Source organism: Lepisosteus oculatus, chromosome 1 (assembly GCF_040954835.1).
Source record: "Lepisosteus oculatus isolate fLepOcu1 chromosome 1, fLepOcu1.hap2, whole genome shotgun sequence".
NCBI classification, from domain to species: Eukaryota; Metazoa; Chordata; class Actinopteri; order Semionotiformes; family Lepisosteidae; genus Lepisosteus; species Lepisosteus oculatus.
This window is the reverse complement of record NC_090696.1, coordinates 66,480,384-66,501,127: the sequence shown is the minus strand read 5'-3', so window position 1 is coordinate 66,501,127 and position 20,744 is coordinate 66,480,384. Positions and strand designations below refer to the sequence as shown.

The 20,744-nt window shown below is 38.0% G+C and overlaps 1 protein-coding gene across 2 annotated transcripts in view; it reads left to right on the top strand.

Annotated features, from left to right (window-relative positions):
• The first annotated feature begins 1,304 nt into the window (after positions 1 to 1,304).
• chrna8 (cholinergic receptor, nicotinic, alpha 8) overlaps positions 1,305 to 20,744 on the top strand; it is a 117,338-nt gene continuing 97,898 nt past the window's right edge. The window contains exons 1-2 of one of the 2 annotated variants that reach the window (XM_015345881.2): positions 1,305 to 1,385; positions 1,611 to 1,719. In XM_015345881.2, coding sequence (XP_015201367.1) covers positions 1,650 to 1,719 — 70 coding nt within the window. In that variant the 5' untranslated portion in view covers positions 1,305 to 1,385; positions 1,611 to 1,649. The other variant, XM_015345880.2, reaches the window with a different exon arrangement.

Here is a 20,744-nt window from a genome sequence, read left to right as displayed (position 1 = left end):
AGTCTCACCCGTGTCTGTAATTTGTAAGCAATTAGGAGTTGTTCTGAAAGCTATGGGAACTGTAATGTTTAAATGAAGCTGAAGTAGGGTTCTGTTTCAGCAATTCTTGGAAATTATATAAATAAAATAGATTATTTCTGAGACTAAGACCTGAGTGAAGGTAAGGGTTAAAATCAACCAAATGTTTAGATTTAGTTTAGATAAGGGCTCATTATGCTTAATTAATTAAGAACTCAGCTGGAAAAATAATGAAAAGGGAAAGAGGTACTTAGAGAATTAATATTTAGAAACACTCTTAGCAGAAATAACCAAGGGAATGTTTGATAATCCATTGTTAACGACAATCAGAATTGACTGCTGTACAGTATATCAAGGTAAAATGAATGCCTACTTTAAGAAAACATCTTCATATACAGTACAAGCTCTAAGTTTTTAAACACTAAACATCACTGCACAAAATGAAGATTAATAATGTTCAAATGATTTACTAATATGTTATTTTTTAAAATAGAGGGTAGAATCAAGCCATGTTTCTCAAGTTATCTTTAGAGATGGTTAACTGTCTCAAAAATAACTAAGACGTTAGTGTTTATCTGTTAATATTAGGACAGAACACTTCGATAGTCAATTACATCCCTTATAGTCCTTTAATTCTTAATTTATTAGTTAATTAAGAAATATACGCATTATATATAACTATACATTTATATGAGTTACAACATACAACTTTATAGCTTTATAGTCTTTTCTATTTGATTTTAATAGTAATAGCTGTTAACAATATTACTATTACAAATAATTGCTCAACAAAAATGTACAAGAAAAAAAATCAACAAAATTGTTTCTGCTGTTTATATTACTATAATGTATATTAATATTTACAATATCTTTGTCATTGAAGGGATAGAAATACGCAGATACTGTATATATTCTGAAACTGTCGCGTAAACGTTCTTTGAAAAGACGTCTTACACAACAGAAACAGCAAGATTTGCTTAATTCTTTTTTAATGTACTTATAGAACTTCCTGCACATACTACAAATTTCATTCTGTGTTAAATATTTTTTTATAAAATCAAACGTCGATTTTAATTTCAATCGGAGTATTATTTAAGGAGCTGTTGCTTGTTTTCTATCCTGTTGTGTTTTAAATAGCTGTTACGCGCAATTTCTTTCTTTTTTTTACCGCAGGCTGTTTATTCCTCTTTCTCCCTGCTCATTCTCCTAAGATAACGAGAGAAAAAAGAAAAGCAAAACCTGTCACCTACACTTTCTGGCAACACAATCTGTTAGAAAGCACTGGGAGTAGAGCCTGTAGGTGGGTAACCTAGTTGCTCTGAATTCTGAGCACTTCGGCGCATCTTTCTGCTATTTAGAGAAGGCAGGTAACTACTACTCGCCAACGAGCATCTTTTAATTTGACCATTTTATGATTCTGATCAGAGCGCTAATTAGAGCAGGCGGATTCTGACAGGAGAACTTCTGGTAGCCGCGATTGCTGAAGGCTCCAGCGCACGTTTCAATTGGACGTGGAGGTGCGCTAAAAAGCCTTTCTCCATCTGCCCCCCAAAAGGCTTTCACCAAATGTTCTTCTCCTTCTCCTCTTTCAGACTCGACTTTCCACAGACAGAAGCGGCTGGCTGTTTAAAATGCAAGGTCGCAAGCTGTTTGGATTTGCTTACATAGGAATTCATATATGGACATCGTACTTGTTCAGAGGTAAGAAATACTGATATTTTTTTATATCTCAAAGCTGGACGTTGTTTTTCCAATATTCCGTTGTCACTAATGAGTAATGGGTTTCCGTTAAGGATCAAGTGATTCAATAAAAGTTGTGTAAGAATGTCATTAAAACGAACCAGTTCTTTTATGCTCATTACTTATTTTGTAAATCTTTACCCCACTATTACTTTATTAGGAATACCGGTTATTTTGAGAAATAAACGTTAGGTTTCGTTATGCTACAAATGCTAGGAATTGCGATCCGCGCTAACAAAATAGTGGATTCAACGTGGGGTTTAGCTATTTAAGGCAACGTTAACTTTTCTTTTTCTATCCAGTACTATAATACATTTTCAAGAGAAGTATTATGGATGCTGCAGTGCACTCTTCCTGTAACAAACTACGTTTAACTAACATTTTATTCTAAAATGTTAAAATTAATCTCGGGATACACATTTATTGTGAAGCCAAATGATTATTCAGGATGTGATAGCAGAACATTAATGCAAGTTCTCATGTTTAATGGGGTCAAAAGACCGGTTTGCTAGTTCTGACGAATACGGTATATTGAATTTGACTTTAACAGAAAAACACGGGGGCTATTTGTTGGTAGTTTTTTAAGTATTACAAACCATTACAGGATGCGTTAACCGCTTAATATGATGAGCCTTTGGAAGATGGATTTGGTTTGAAACGGGCTATCTCTGCTATGGGCTATCCACTATACTGTATATATGATTGTATTTTCACAGCAAGAGAATGAATATAAATATTCCGTGGAAAGCATTCCGTGCAAGAATGCGTTAAAAATCTGAAAAATGTCTCAGTTGCTTGCCAATGTCAAACTCTGCCTTAGTCAGACAATATGATTGTACCTATCACATCTGGTCACCTACAGTACACTGTTGTGTGTCACAGGACGAGGGCGGTTACCAGAAACGGGCTTTCCAACGTACAGTATACTGTAGGTACAGGAAAATGATTAAGACATCTAGGGCACAGCAATGATCCGTTTCAGTTTTTCAGTCTTTGGGCTGTTGTACAAATTCTGTCCTCGAAACATCTACAGTATCAGTTTCCTGCTTTAAATGAATGCAAGTAACAGAAGACCTCTGAGCTACAGTATGGACCTGACTCATAATTGTATCAATGTTAAACACTTAAAAATAATATATATATATAATTCTGTGCTTTTGATAAAAGGGCTTTTTTACATCTTAAATCTTGAAGTGGACTTTGAAGACTGAACGTTGAATATTTAACTTCATATAGGTCTTAAGTCTTGTTCAACTATTCTCCAGTTACAGCTTTTGTATATCAGAGCTATAGTCTGCAGGTGGTGGGAAAGGGAAATGAAAGAATAAAAATATCACACTCTGCAACACAGACCATATGAAAAAAGTCTTCCAGTATTGCAGATTACCTGAATGATATTCATTTGTCTTGCTATCTGACATAAATGGTTTTGCCAGCTATCTGACATACTGTAAATAGTAGTTTGAAAATTATGCTCATTGTAGGGCAAGATGCCCACATTCCACACAAGCAAATGAAACTCTCAAGATGACAGTACATGAGCAGAAGGTATCCATCACCAAATGTTTCGGCAGCATAGCCTGTCAAAAAATCAAGTGATCCATGACAGACTTCATCATGACTAATTGAATTTAATATTGCATAAACAAATGCACATGAGCTGAATCCTTGAATTACAGTAAAATGAGTGCTCATTTTCAGATCAGTAGGTGAGAAGGCCTGGGTCTAACATACAGTAACTGATAGCATATCAAACACTCTATAGTGAACGTTTTAGGGATGTGATCATTTGAAGAGTTATAGTGAGTGTTAATTCAAAGTATAAGGGAAGACTGCTACTATAGAGTAGCATTGGGTTACTTGGGCAGTATATGTCAGCTTCAAAATTTAAGAATGTTTCCACTAACCAATAAAGTTCTGTTAAAAAGATTCTTTATAGAATAAAGGTAAAAAAAAGAACAAAGATTTAGCCTCAGATCTCAAATTCAGTGTTTCTCACAAAGGTTGGAATTTATCATTTTAGTATCTGCACGAAACTAGGTTTTACCCAGTTAGTGTAACTTTTTGAAATTTCAATTTCACCTCTTACCTAAACCGATTATTTTGGTTTAATCTGCAAACTAGGTTATTAATTAAACAAGAATCTAGATAATTGATCGAAATGTGGAAGGGGCATCAATACCTTGTGGCAGTTCACCAATGAATTCACCCCAATTTGACAATTCACCCCTATTTATACAGTGCCTTGCGAAAGTATTCGGCCCCCTTGAACTTTTCAACCTTTTGCCACATTTCAGGCTTCAAACATAAAGATATACATTTTTTATTTTATGTGAAGAATCACCAACAAGTGGGACACAATTGTGAAGTGGAACGAAATCTATTGGATTTTTTAAACTTTTTTAACTAATAAAAAAATGAAAAGTGGGGCGTGCAAAATTATTCGGCCCCTTTACTTTCAGTGCAGCAAACTCACTCCAGAAGTTCAGCGAGGATCTCTGAATGATCCAATGTTGTCCTAAATGACTGATGGTGATAAATAGAATCCACCTGTGTGTAATCAAGTCTCTGTATAAATGCACCTGCTCTGTGATAGTCTCAAGGTTCTGTTGAAAGCGCAGAGAGCATCATGAAGACCAAGGAACACACCAGGCAGGTCCGTAATACTGTTGTGGAGAAGTTTAAAGCCGGATTTGGATACAAAAAGATTTCCCAAGCTTCAAACATCCCAAGGAGCACTGTGCAAGCGATCATCTGGAAATGGAAGGAGTATCAGACCACTGCAAATCTACCAAGACCTGGCCGTCCCTCTAAACTTTCAGCTCAGACAAGGAGAAGACTGATCAGAGATGCAGCCAAGAGGCCCATGATCACTCTGGATGAACTGCAGAGAACTACAGCTGAGGTGGGAGAGTCTGTCCATAGGACAACAATCAGTCTTACACTGCACAAATCTGGCCTTTATGGAAGAGTGGCAAGAAGAAAGCCATTTTTCAAAGATATCCATAAAAAGTCTCGTCTAAAGTTTGCCACAAGCCACCTGGGAGACACCCCAAACATGTGGAAGAAGGTGCTCTGGTCAGATGAAACCAAAATCGAACTTTTTGGCCACAATGCAAAACGATATGTTTGGCATAAAAGCAACACAGCTCATCACCCTCAACACACCATCCCCACTGTCAAACATGGTGGTGGCAGCATCATGGTTTGGGCCTGCTTTTCTTCAGCAGGGACAGGGAAGATGGTTAAAATTGAGGGGAAGATGGATGCAGCCAAATACAGGAGTATTCTGGATGAAAACCTGTTGGAGTCTGCAAAAGACCTGAAACTGGGACGGAGATTTATCTTCCAACAAGACAATGATCCCAAACATACAGCAAAATCTACAAAGGAATGGTTCACAAATAAACGTATCCAGGTGTTTGAATGGCCAAGTCAAAGTCCAGACCTGAATCCAATCGAGAATCTGTGGAAAGAGCTGAAAACTGCTGTTCACAAACGCTCTCCATCCAACCTCACTGAGCTCGAGCTGTTTTGCAAGGAAGAATGGGCAAGAATTTCAGTCTCTCGATGTGCAAAACTGATAGAGACATACCCCAAGCGACTTGCAGCTGTAATCGCAGCAAAAGGTGGCTCTACAAAGTATTAACGCAAGGGGGCCGAATAATTTTGCACGCCCCACTTTTCATTTTTTTATTAGTTAAAGTTTAAAAAATCCAATAGATTTCGTTCCACTTCACAATTGTGTCCCACTTGTTGGTGATTCTTCACATAAAATAAAAAATTTATATCTTTATGTTTGAAGCCTGAAATGTGGCAAAAGGTTGAAAAGTTCAAGGGGGCCGAATACTTTCGCAAGGCACTGTACTTTGTTTTCTATTAATCAAACAGTTTTCAGTCCAAGTACATGCATTACCTTGTGCAATTTGATAATTACTCTTTTATGAGGTACTGTACATCATCAATACCCCTCTGAAAATCTAAATACACAGTATCCTATGCTATGTTTTGTACCTATTACAATTGTCTCTTATTCTGTATCCTAGCTATAAAGACCAATTCCATTTAACTTGACATTTAATGGAAGTAAGGCGTATCGGTCTTACGTATACTGTATGTAATCTAGGAAGTCCAATACTTCCCACATATGCAGCAGATATAGGACATATACAGTACAGTAGAAAGAACACCGTCAGGGTGGGGAGAGTTTGTAGGCTATTGCTATTAAATGTTTAACTGTGGATTACATCAGTATTAAATGCACTGATGTAGAAAGCTCTGTTATATACACAAAGGCAAAACACTTTGTGATATATAATTATAAACATGTTGCTGTAATGTTCAATATGTTTTTTTCAAAAGTACAGTAAATAGACTCCCTCTTTAAAATATTTGCATATCATTACATGATACAGTGAGATACAGTTGAATATGTTGCATTCAGCATTTCCAAAACATTCCTTTTATTTTATTCAAGGTTGACTTTTCCGCATTTGAATTTCAATGGTATAAAAAAACTGCAATAAATAAAGAACTTTTGTAATACTGTATCTTATTTCAGCTAAAGCATCCATTTAAACCAGTGTGGAGCCATGGGGGTAGTTGACACCACATTGGGCAGAGTCACACTCCCATTCTCCCCGTCACACCCCTTTATGAGCTCTTTTGGGTTCCTTTTCTTTATCTTACACACACTCTCCTCCAAGAGTGGTGCTCACACTGACCCCTTCATCGGGGTAACAGGATATATGACTCCACATTCCGTTAATTCTGGGCCCTTTACCTTCAGAGTCTCAAGTTCACCAAATTCATCCTGTTGTCCTCACTGCTAGGAACGTCCTGCTCTCAGCCTCCTGCTCCTACTCCATTAGGTCACTGTTTCACACACGACCAGTGCCTCAGACTCCCAGGTCCACCTCCAGCCCCGACGTCCTCTTCCCAACACCAACAGGTTTGGTTACACAAACACAAAACTACCTACATCACAGAGTCTCTTCCGCACCGAGACCCAACACACTGTCCCTTCTCTGACACACACTCACAACCTTTATGGCACCTCACTCTCACACCCCTTAGGTTTGAACTCACAGCTGCCTCATACAAATCACTCCTGCAGCAGACATGACAGCTCTGCTCTCACACCCTAGCAGCATGCTGTCCCTTTAAATCTTTTGATGATCTCATAAGGCTCCGTTTCTTCTGTCAGTCTACTCGCAGACTGACATTTTCACCTTTTTCCTCGCAGGCTACTCCTCTCCACAATCCCCTCCGGGATTGTTGTTCTTCTCCAGCCCCTCAAGGGGTTGACACAGCGGCTAGTCACTCTTCATTCACTCATACACGGCGGCACGCTCTTCTTACATCGCCCCGACTAGTAGCGTCTCATACCCACTACTGTCATGCTTCAGCCCAGCTCTCTCACAGCAGAACCTCCACATTTCTCCTCTCACCACTCCAGCAACAGCAAGACTGACGCCCTGCCAGATCTTTCCCCCCTTCCAGGAAGTACTCAGGCTAGTTTTGAACCACTTCTACACCTGCGGTTCATTCACTGATTTGTGTCAGGTGTGGTTTCCATGGCAAAGCGTCTCCCTTCATCCAGGGCTCCGCCCCCCCCCCCCACACACACACCAGACACTCCCTGCATTGTGCCACACCAGTTAACTATCTAACATGTCAGAGTGCTCCACAACTTTTGTTTTTAACCTGCTTTAAATGAATTAATTTCACTGCTATGATGGTTTGGAACTTCTTCTGAAGAATAAATGTGGAGAATTGTAGTCATTTTATCATTGGAATCGATAATCATCTTATCTTGTCATCTTATTGATGAGTAATCAATTTATGATAAAGGGAGAGATAAAAAGAAGAGGAACTTCCACTTGCTCTGCCTGAGTATAGAACTTGTGGGAACAGTAACATGTGGGGTTCCTGACTGGCTCAACCTCGTCAACCAAAAAATAAATGCTTGGAAAAAGTTTGTGATTTATGACCTACATGTCACTGGTTTGTTCCCATCCATCCACTTTCCAACTGCTTCTTCCAATAGACGGCGAGCAAGAGTCTACCCCAGCAAGCAATGGGCACAAGACAGGATACATCCTGGACAGACACCTGTCTATAAAAGGGCTACACAGACACACTCACACTAGGGCTAATTTTCCCAGAAGAAATGAAACAACCAATATGTCTTTGGACTGTGGATGGTATAAGACTCCTATCTGCATTCACTGAAGACTCCTACTACTTGTAGGGTACCTCCAGGAACTGTGTTGAGAGCCACTCTTGCTACCTTAATACCCTATTATGTGAAATGAATGTTTTCATTTCAAGAAGAAGCTGATGGCTTGATGGCAGATCAACAGGTCCTGTTGCATAAGGTGCTCATCTACTGTGAATGTACAGTATAGAGTTGGGTCAATTCACATTTGGTGGTACAAAAACAGTGGAAATTATGAGGTGTAAAGCAAAAGGTTAACAGTGTAGAGTCAATAAGGCAGAAATACACTAAATTTACATGGATACATTATATAAAAATATTTAAGCTCCAGAATACAGGCTTTGATTTGTATATAGACCTTCTCAGAACAGCTTATTTTATTTAGAAAAACCAGTTGATGTCCACACAGGAAGAAATATTTGGAAGGCTGTCCTGTCATTGTTTAAGATGAATTTCAGAAGATGCAGACAAAGGCTGCAGTAAAGAAGGAGTATTTCATTATATGTTTGGTTTAAACCCACGTGATCTGAAGAACAACTACATGACCATATGAGCAATGAAGTCTGAACCCACCTACAATACACACTACAAGGTAGCTGGTTCCACACAACATTCTGTGAACAGAAGTGTCTCTTGTTTACTGCCCTGAATGCACCTAAAGTTAATCTCTCACTCTGAGTACTTGTTTTGCAGTCCCCCCCAGGTTTAATGATTTTGAATGAATCGAATTCTCATGGCATCGTCTTTGTTCCAAATAAAAAAAAATGTTTTCCATATTGTGTTCAAGCATGACATTCCCATCTGACAAGGAATTTGTATGATTGCTATGAGCACTACTTTGAGTCTGAGCACTACAGTATGTGCTGTTACTTTGCAACTCCACCTAGATGTTCTGCCGTCTGCAAATAACATGAAACAGTTTAAAGTTCTTGTCAATAACTAAAGACAGATTTGTAGCTGTAGATGTAAAGGGAATAAGTAAATCAGATGGTCCTAAAAAAGTCACAGCAAAAATAACCACATCCTACTACCTAGAAATCCATGCAGTGAAATGTCTTATTAATTCTTTTTGTAAGATTGTCCTCTCTCAAACAGGATAACTGTACAGCAGAAACAAGAAATGTGATAATAGCAGTAGACACTGGATGCCAGCTCATGCTAAATTGAATGTAGCTGTCAGTGTAATTGGCCGGGTTTCAGTGAGATCTCAGGACACTCAACAGCTTCTTGTGCATTCATTAGTGAAAGGCAGGCTTTCATGAATGTTGTGACTAATGCGTCACTTATGACAGTACAGATTTTCTCGTTTCGTTCCAAGAGATGCTTGAACTTAAGGCAGTCACGATTTTGCTGCGTTTTTCATTTCTGATTTGCCGGTGGTAGGGTAAGCCATGCACTGTACCACACTATCGTATTTGCAGATCCTTCCAAGTACAATTAGGAGGGCTGTGCTCTATTGTCCCACCAGATGTCTGCGTTCATTCCTGAGCTGGTGGCAGGAAATCTGCAAGTCTGTAATAGAAGAAAGGACGTCCTAGGCAGCCCTTTCCATCTCTTTGGTGGGCGAAAAATGACGGCAAAAGCCATGCTATCAGGATTTTAAATATAAGTTAAATGAAGTGTTGTTATTGTTTAAAGACTCAAAATTATTTCCCTTTTAACAAAAGATCACAAGGTTCCGGGTTACTGAAGGACTTTCTTTCTGCACCACACAGTAGTTACCAAAGACTGCATAGTATTTGAAACCGATCTCTTACCACAAGTGTTTTGTAGCCTAGTTTACGCTGATTGCTCACTGAAATTATCTTGGCAATAAAGGGAAGCTTGGATATAAAGGGGAAAAATTTAAATTGAGGGAAATCACACTAAAACTATTCAATGCATTGTGCACAGATATGGCCTACATGATATGATTACATTGTGACATGCACTGTCCTGACCTTCAGAATACTTCACGGTCATACAAATACTGTATAGACCATTGGAACTGAGACTCTTTAGTCTTGAAAAGAATATCCAGGGGCATTCGTTAAATGCCCTGAAATCCAATTTTAATTTCCCAAATTCTAAATCGTTCATAAAATCCAACCACCTTGCCTTACACATTTTCCAAAAAACAAAGTTTTCCTTTATTTGAATTTTTTTAAACCACCTATTAACCACATAACCCTCCTCTCTGTGGAACTGACATTTTGATATTCAACTTTACCGCAGTGACTTGGACCAGCAAAGGATGAGGACTGGCCTTATCAGAGTCAATACCCTGTTTTGCATGCTGAGTGCTCAACAGTGTCTCACAGCAGTGTTTTCACCGATTAAGTGAATTAAGTAGCTTTCCTGACAACAGTGCAAGATTGCAGGTGCCTGCTAAGATCCATGGGTTTACTGTTCCTGCACAGCCATCTGAAAGTGCCCTCCTATGGTCATTCACTTGTTTAATGCTAGCCGTCAGCCAGAGTGAAAACTGATGGTAAAGAAATCAGTATTTGGGCCATATCTTGATCACAGCAATTAAAAGGCCTGAAATGTAGGTCAGACACAATGTCCTTTTAAATACTTTGTCAGTGGGTCCTAATATAATAATAATAATGGGTCCTCCATTTGCCTTTGACACTGCTCTTTCATTGCAGTATGGTCCTCTGAGCTTCTAAACAACTACAGGTATTGTTTGGAGCACATGTTGAACGCAATAACCCAGATATCACCAGTGTACAAGACTGAGTGTGGATTCCAGCTTTTTCTTGGATTGTTTTTGTTTTGAAAAGAACTGCTGCATCTGATACTTCAACCATTTAAAATTTATGACCAGGTGACCCTGGTTATGGATACCCCACTAACAAAAGCAAAGCTTACAACAGTGAGACTCTTCCATATTTAAGACAATGCATAGTTGTTTAATGATGACTTTATGAGTCTGGAGGTTAAGCTTGATGTAGTAATAATTTATGCAAAAAATAATTTCCTTTTCCATTTTTTCAATGTGTGTTCATGTACAGAAATATCAGCAGAAGACTTAGGCTTGGCTTTTTACCGCTCTTTGAGATGGTGATAACGGAGTGGAGAAATTTATTTCTATATTGTGTGCACCCTTTTAAATTATTATTGCTGATGGATGTCAAAGCATCGTACTACAGTAAACCCTCTACAGAGTGAAACACTAGATAATATATCATTTTATTACCCCCTTAGGCACACATCAGATGGAATGTGCATTCATTTTTTGCAAATAAGAAAGTACAATGAGATTTTACATTTAGTATACTACAGCCAAAGTCATGCTTACTGTATGTTTAAGAAATATTAAGTGTTAAAGACAAATCAAACAATATAACTTCTTTAAGCTTTAACAGTTAAAATTACTGTAACAACAGACTTACAGGGTAATAGGCCAGGTTTATTAACCTCTACTGTTACAGGTTAGATTGAATTGCATAGTACTTATTTTGCTTTTGAAGTTTTTGCACTGTGTGTACCTGTGGAAGAGTTAGGTTGCTTGAATTTATAATAACCAATGAATATCAAAATGGTGCCCTAGATCTGTGGAGTTGTTGAACTCTTCTAACCAAGCTGTGAGCTATAAAAATCCACAAGCCGTAAAGAGTTCAGAATGAGGTGTTCATATTATTGTTTTTGTATAGTGTAAGTGTGATGGAGCTTATTTGGTGGTGAGCTTGTCATAAAGGTGTAAATCCCCTTTCAAGCTCCATAGATCTGGCCTTTTGGTGTAGAGGAATTCTCCCATGGTGCCATCCTGGAAGAACAGAGATTGATGCTTGAGATCAGCTGCTGTGTTCAGAACAGCACACAGAATCACTCAGCATGAGTGAAGGACATATCAGTCTTTCATCTTGATGAACATTTTTTGTTTCTGAAGAGAAAACTGAAGCATCTCAGATTATATTTTATTTCTAATCCAGAATCTTAATGCTACCGAGAGATTAGCATAGTTTATTTATTAAGAGACAAATATGTATCTCTGTATATTTATATCTCCGTATCACTAAAAGATAAATATCCCAATATTTCTTTATAAGTAGTATGTGCAAAATGTTTTGTATTCTGTCAAAATATATTACTTACTGTTCTTAAAAAGAAGGCATATTGAATGTGGTATAAGAAGAATTTATAAAACATATAAAATTGGATAATCTTACCAATATAAAGTAGCTGAAGTTTGTCTGACAACAGACCACAGTAGATGAATAAAAGTTAAATTACTCATTTACTCTTGGCGAAATACTGTACAACACAGTGAAAGAATGGTACTGTAAGACCAGTTGAAACCACAACAAAATTAAGGTAAAACTAAACAAAAAAATAGGGGAAAACATCCCAATATATTCACCACAGCAAACCTTCATTAGGGTAATTTAAAAAAAAGAAAAATGAGTCCACTGCGTCAATTACATCTTTAAAGTCCTAATACTTAGAAATGCTCACAGATCCCACTTTAATGCTCGGAATTCCTTAGCTGTTTTTAATAGAAAAGGGATTAATAAGCACAGAAAACTCTCCGACTAACTTCTTTGTTGTATCCTGTCATGTGAAGCAAAGTCAAAACATTGATACAACTGCAAACTGCAAAACTACACCCCTTCCTTGATGGTATTTTTCAGACTGACAGAGCCTACTCCTTCTACCTTCCACCTAATGGAAAGCTGTCATTACTGTATGTCTTGAGATTGGAATTTGCGACTGGAGCTCAGGTCAAATTTTTTATTTAATTCAGCCCATAATATTGTTTTGTCAGCATATTATACCTGTCTTTATCGCAGGCTTCAATCAGCTCTCTTTAGCACTTTAAGACATCTTTAGGCCTGAAAGTGATTATGCTGTTTATCTTACATTCATGTTTGGTGGTTTACCAGAATGATTTTAATATGCAACTTTACATTTTGAAACGCTCAAAAGAAGGATGCCATTTCATAACTTTTTTTAGGTTACTCTGGGCAAAACAAACAATCTCAGAGCTGTGCAGTGAATTAAAAAAACGAGAGGAGAACTAAACAAAAAAACACAAAAACACACCAAAAAAACACCTAATCTCCATTTTGAACTCTACCTAAACTTCCCCTCTACAATTGCCTCTTCATAACAGCCAGGCAGCTAAGATGCTTACCATCTTAAAAACATAAGATTATTTCTGTGACGTTTTAAAAATACTGGCTACATTTCAACCTAGGCAATTAAATGGACGTACAGTATCCGATAGTTTTCAAAGGACTCGAGTAATTAACATCTAGGAATTCTACATAATATGTTTTACGGGGTTTTTGAAATGTATGAAAACCTTCAGACGATTTTAAAGGCAAGTGAATTAAATAGATCAAATAAGATTGAATGCTTTATTTGTGCCCAGCATATGGTTCATCTTTAATTTCCTTGAAAAACTGTTTTTGTTTAATTTTATGTCCGCCCATTACATTTTCAACACAAGCTGTAATAAAATGTAGGCCCAGTATCTGCTGATGTAAGCACACTATGTTTGGTGGTAGTGCAGATACTGTATGTGAAGTGGGTGGGAGACTGAAATTACACATTGCTGGTTTCATCGATTCATGCGTCAGCCAAAAAAATACATAGAGTGCTATGGAACTAGATTACTGTAGAGCAGCAACCTGGTTTTCCTTACAGGTCTCTTATTCTAGCAGTGATCAGTCCCAGCCTCGCTTAGCTCCTGAGATCTGAAGAGATTGAAAACCAAGGCGGTAATCACACACTTCACTGGCAATATAGAAAGCAATTGCCCTGCAACATTAGCAATATATGATTAAAACTTTGTGGTGCCTAACTTATTTTATTAACAGCATGCTTGCATAATGTGTGGATGTGAAAAAAAATCATAGTCTATAAGATTTAAAACTGCACATAACTGCACTGTTACTTTGGGCATCCATATACAATTTATTCATGACACAGCTTTTATTCTGGATTATATCTGTTGATTGGTCACACTTTAACACTGATGTGGTGTTCTTCACATTACATCTTTGCAATGCACGGGGAAATTCCTGTCTTGACGTCTTTACTGACCTCTCTGATGTGATAGTTCACCATTTACTTCTTCCCATCATGATCTCTTTGTGCTTCAGGGACCCCGATACTGGAAAGACATTAGCAGCCAGAATCACTATTAAAACGGATTAGACATTCCCTGTGAATTTAACATTTCACTTACCTATTTAATCTCCTCATTTCTTTACAAATTGATTACATGCAGAGGTCTGAAAGGCAGCAGTCTCTTACATTTCTACCTTATTATCCCCTTTTTACTGACCTCCAACCTATTCTCCCCTAGTCTGTCTGTGGTTTGCTCCATCCCACCTCTTTTTCATATCTCTGCTTTGCCCAGTCTCCTGTACACACATGAAAAGTGCTCCTGTCACGGACGTCGAAAGGCACTAACCGTGGAGAGGCAGGAGAGCGGAAAAAGACCCATATGGGTAGCGGCGAGACGGGAAAAAGGCCCAGGCTCATTAGTGCAAAGAGTTCAGGAATGCTGTATAGAAACCTTTGTCCTCAGGTAGCGGACGTGGGGCGACCTGGTGCTAGGCAGGTCTCAGGACATCCGAACATCAATGCTGAGCGAGAGCAGAGTGCAAGACCCGGAAATATATGGCCCAAGGGAAAGAGAGGGACCGGAAGGACAGCAGGCAGGAAACTAGGGACAGAACAGAGAAGGAGCGCCCTCTGGCTGCAGAGGGCGTGACAGCTCCACAGCCAAAACTACCTGTCTTTGAACCAGTGACAACTAGTTATTAACAAACAGACCTCTGTTACAGTCTTTACCAATTAATCAGGTACTTCAGTTCTTTTGAAGACAACTAATTTCCACTTGTGTCTGCAGTTCCTCATAACTTATTGATCCTGGTTGACTTTGCCAAAGCCTTTCAGGATTGTCAATGCCTGAATGAATGCCCCAAGTGATCTTGAATGTTTCAGGCTAAAACATTCAGTTCCCTTAACTGTCTGAATATGATATTCCCTTCATACCAGGACTTAACACTGGGCATTATTTACTTTCTTCTATGGTGAGTTTTAAGTTGCTCCAAGCTCTCCTCATGACGTTTCCTGTCCTGCAAACCACATCACATATCAGGCTTTCATCTTGTGACAGGCAGAAAATAGCACTGCCATATATAACACATTTCTAAATGTAACATGCATCATTTTTGTGACATTTATTCCTGAGACATCATTTATATCTGAGACATAAGATGAAATCTGAAAATCCCTAAAAATGCTTACTGTACCTACTGTATAAGGATCCTTTTGGGCTATTGGAATAAACTACTACCTCTTTAATAGGGCAGGCTACTGCTTGATGTTAATAAAGAAAGAAACAGCTTGTTCTTCAATGAGACCATCCTGAAAGTTGTTTAATTCCCCAGAGGTAGTTGTTGATTACTGCAACAAACCTAAAGCTGTGTTATCTTGATCATTGCCAGATCTGTTTTATAACCTCAGTGGTTTTTATGGCCATTCTCAGAATTGTTTTCAAAAGGAATACAAGTTTCCTGATGGCATGCAAGGAAATTAAAACAGATAAAAAAAAATAAAACAGATGTTTCTAAGATGCACTCGGTTTCCATTCTCATTTATGCTAATCAATTAATGAGTTTAGAAAATCTACATGCCTGTAGAGAGACCGAAGGTAAACAAACAGTAGGCTTTAAAAAAAATATCCGTCTAGATATTTGTTACAAATATAACTTGCTAATGAAAGAGCAAATACATGAAAACTTTATATGCATGAATATTGGTTTATAGATGTATTTTCAATTTCAGGAGCTATTTTTTCTATTTTAGTAAACATAATATTTTAGCAAATTTTATGTTTAACTGTAACTTGGCAACATTAAAATTCCATTTAAAAAAACGGTTTCTCCTATTGGTTACCTTTGCTTGCAGGGTTTTTGGGGCATTTTGTCACCTCTGGAGAATGTAATATTCTTAATGACTTGCAGCACTATTTATTATTATTCTGAATTGATAGCATGAAAATGTGTCCACTCGTGTCAAAGGCCAGATACTGAACCTTGTTATCAACTGTAATCTGCTTGAAAGTGACCTGTATGCCCTTGAACTGGATATTCCAGATCATCTAGCTACTGTGTTTTTTAAGCTGGATCTTACAGTATCTACTTACAAACCTTGGTTCTCTTTTTGGGGGCTAATTTTGCTATTCAACTAATGTAAGATAAAATCACTTTACTAGCCATATACAATTCCTTGCATTAGGAATTTGTCTTGTCACATACCCCAGTTTGAGACACACAGACAGGGAGAGAATCTTGGGGTCAGAGCACAGAGTCAGCCATTTATACAGCACCCCTAGAGCAGCTGGGGTTAAGGGCCTTGGTCAGGGGCCCAACAGAGGAGGATTCCTCTGCTGGCTGCAGGATTTGAACCAGCAACCTTCCAGCCATAGGTGCAGATCCTTAGCCACAGAGCCACTGCACTTTATAACTAGACCCTTAGATCTTTCTCAGATGTTTATATCTGGAAAAAACATACTAGGAAAAATATGTAGAAATAAGACTTATAACAATCCATTTCATTCCATTAAGTAGCAATCCTAGAACTTTTTCTTGCCACAATTCATCATCTCTTCAATCTGGTTATGAGTAACACTCCTGGAATTGTTCAGACTAATACATCTGATGATTTTTCAAGATCTGAAGTCAGACTATCATTACTTTCCACTTCTGTTAGCACAGGGCTCTGTGTTCTTTCATGCTTGGTGCATTTTGCTTTGTAGAGTTTCAGTCTCCCATCAGCAGATATCTGCAATGATGTCTAAAATGAAGCCCATCACATGCTCCTCTCCTCCCATCATCACTGCTTTACTCAGACTTGGCAATTCATCGACCCACTGGCATGCATTTAATGAACAAATCATTAAAAGTTTTAATATAATTGAATCATATAATTCTTAACGCATTAACTAAATGATCACTTCTTGTTCTTAGGAAGGGCTTAGACTGCAGCTTTTTTAGTAATATCTAACTACAGCTGTACTGTCCTCCCTACGTGTGTATGAAGCTGTACGTAGACAGACAGCCAAACTGAATTCATTAAACACATGCGAGTCAGGTAATAGTGTCCTGGCTCCGCTCTTAAATTGACATCATCAATGGTAGAACAGGGTAGAACAGTTTGTTTGGTATTATGAATCACAGTACTGCACAGGCTCCTCAAATTGCTGACACTATTATTATTGCTGACACTTCAGCCATAAAAGGTGCAAAGGACTTCATGGGAGAGGTGAGATCTGGTCTGCTCTGTAATAACATGGAGTCCAGGATCTTACGCGTCATGCCAATCATGCACTCCCAGGCGCCTCCCATGTGTGATGCGTGAGGAGGGTTGAATTCCCATGTGCAGCCGTGCTCAACTTACAGTAAATATCGCTGGATGTTAGGATACTCCTCAGGTAAGAAACCTCAGGTAGTTCTGGTGGTCTTTCCTTACTACAAAACCATAGAAAATGTGCTCAATGTCTGTGGTTATTGCTACAGGTTCTTTCCTGAAACAGATCAGCACACCAAGCAGAGGATTGTTAGGGTCTGGTCCTGTAAGCAGAACATTATTGAGGTTTATGCCACAGTACAAGTCGAAGACTACCCTAATCTGGCCGGGCTTCTGCTGATGAGGTATTCCAAAAAATGGTAGGTACCAGTACCCTTCTGAAGGGTAAAGGAGCAAAGCAGCTATTTGTTTCATCTTTGTGGAATTCCTCTTCCACAGTCTTTAAAACGACTCGTTCTTCGAAGAACAGAGCACACTTATTGTCATCTTTGGTCGTCTCAAACAATGTACTGTGCCAAGGCAAACTTCACCTTAAAGAACCCTAAGTTAAGTCACTGTGTGAAGGGGGCATTGTGAGGGCCACTAATTTGTTGTCTCACCTTGTGTACTGTGATGATGTCTCTCCCAAGCAATAACAGGATATAATAATAATAATAATAATAATTAATAATTGCTTACACTTACATAGCGCTTTTCTGGACACTCCACTCAAAGCACTTTATAGGTAATGGGGATCCCCTCCACCACCACCAATGTGCAGCACCACCTGGATGATGTGACGGCAGCCATAGTGCGCCAGAACGCTCACCACACACCAGCTATCAGTGGGGAGGAGAGCAGAGTAATGAAGCCAATTCATAGACGGGGATTATTAGGAAGCCATGATTTGTAAGGGCCAATGGGAAATCTGAGGTTATACCCCTACAACGCTACAGTTCTCTGCCTCTAGTCTTGCCTTTTCTCTTTTCATAGCCAACTCCCTCTCTGCAAATGATGCACGTGCAGCTTTAGCTACGGATCGAGCTCTGTCTGCTGCACTGCTAGCTGATGACTGAGAGGAGCATGTGCGCCTTGAACTAGTTTACAGAAGCTTTATCATCTTTATTTTCATTTTCCTTGTCTGTAGCGTTGAATGCTACACTGTATTAAGCTGCTTTCTTAATGATCTCTTGGCCTTTAACTGTACTTTCCTCCTTATGTTTGTGTATGAAGATTTATCTACTCTAGTTAGACAGCCAGACTCTATTCATAAAACACATGCGAGTCAGGTAATAGCTGTAATAGCTCCGTTGTTTAATGGACATTATCAATGGTAGAACAGAGTAGAACTGTTTGTTTGGTATTATGAATCAGAGTAAAACTAGAAAAAGGAACATACGGCAGTTACTAACTACCTTTCAGAAGCTTCACAGTTCTGCGCAGGCTTCACAAATGTTAAATTCTTATACCATTCAATCAATAAACAACTTTTCAATCAATAAGAAACTTTAAACAGTCTTACAGTTTGTATAAATATACAACAACATAGCTTAATTGGTATAGCATTAACAGTTGTTAGTGTTAAGTGCGAGCATACTGTCATATGTTGCCTAGAGCAGCATAGAAACGTTTCAAAAGGTTGCATGTACAAAATATTCTTCAGTATATAACTGGGAACATGTAAACAATAAAATGTACTTACAGCAATAGCATTCTTAAGTTCTACGAACAAGGATTGACCTGGGCTTCATGGAGCTCATTCGCACTGCTGACGCTATGAACGTAAGAGCGCTACTTCCTGTTTTACTGCCTGTTTTGGTCTAGATCACCGACTGCACTAAAAAGACTGTCCACAGGAAGTGCCAAAAACACATCAAGATTAAACAGAGGGAAGAACAACAGCCAATATCTAATTTACCATTTTTTAGCAAAAAGTTCTAAAACAGAACATTACAATTCAGTTGCAAGATTGTTTATCTTCAAGTAAGTAGTGTGAATTTCAAATTCAGATCTTCACATTACTGATAACACATTACTTGTTAAGGCTATCAATGATTTCCTGCTGATTGCTGTTGGCATCTTTATTCATTCTTATTTTGCTGGACCGCAGTGCTACCTGTAATGCTGTTGATGTTTAATGCTGATGATCTCACCGTCTTTCTTCCATTACAAAACCTGACCTTGATCATATACTTTGCTTTGTCACACTGCTTAGATAACTTTAGAAAATGGATCCCAAAACTTATTAATATCTGAACTCAAGTTTGTTGTTTGTCTCATCTTCTGAACTCTGCAACTGTGTTATTGTCAGTTTGACTGTTGATGGTGGTACCAAGTACGCAGGTCAGGAATCTTTGATCCATCTTGCATCTGAAACCCCTGCTCACAATTCAGTGAAGTTCTTTTCTCTGCTTTATAACATTGTTCATATCCATTAATATTTCTCCCAGTATGATAGAAAGAGGTCAACATCTTTCTCAGCTTAATTATTTTAATGTTATTTTTTTTAATGTTCAATTATTTTAAGTTGCAATGTGCTAAAAACTCAGTGATTCGGATTAACTCAGATTACAATATTTGAGTATACAATGTCTCTCCTCTTATAGCGTCTTTGAACTGTCTCCTTAGGGATTTCAGAATAAAATCTAAATAAAAATACTACAGCTCACTTTTAAGGTCTTTAATACTGTGGCTTCTCAATACATCAGTGAATTGGTATCGCTCTACATACTGACAAGTCATGTTCCCTCTAAATTTAATGTCACAAAACGTGACTTCAAAACCCTGGATTGTTGCTTTTTGTATGTTTCCTGTGGCTCCAAAGCAGTGAAATGATCTCCCAGCCTGTATTAGATCATGCAAGTTGGTCACAACTTTTAATTCCAGTCTTTTATACATTTTTAAAATTTAATTTATTTTATTGACCCTCACAAGCTTCTAATGTTTTGCTTTATTTTATTATAGATAACACTGAGATTATGTATCATGCAAGATGCTATAGTGTATAAAATAAAAAAATACTGTTATTACTATCCTTCTGAATGAGCATCTCCAACTATGATTCAGTATTGCTGTATGCATACCCTCTGAAAGACAATATAAGAGGTGAAGGGATGGATTCTGAACATGATATTGACATTATATACACACAGCCAGACTTCAACTAAATGATGTAGAAAAACAGTAGGTTCATATATAAGAATCATTTCAACTGGCATTTATTAAATGGATTTTGTTATAATAAAGCTTTGAACTCTTGTTTTCTCTTCAGAGTTTTTCTTAAATATTCAAGTACAATAGGTTTTACCATGGCTGAGAGAAAATTCTTCTATAAATTTAAATTAATAAAGCCATATATATTCCCCATAAGGCTACTTTGCTTTTCTGCACAGTATTTTGTCTGTTGTCATAGAAACATTGAGTACGTTGAGTTATTCTTGACTTGTTTGAGAGTCATATACAGTATTTATCTTTT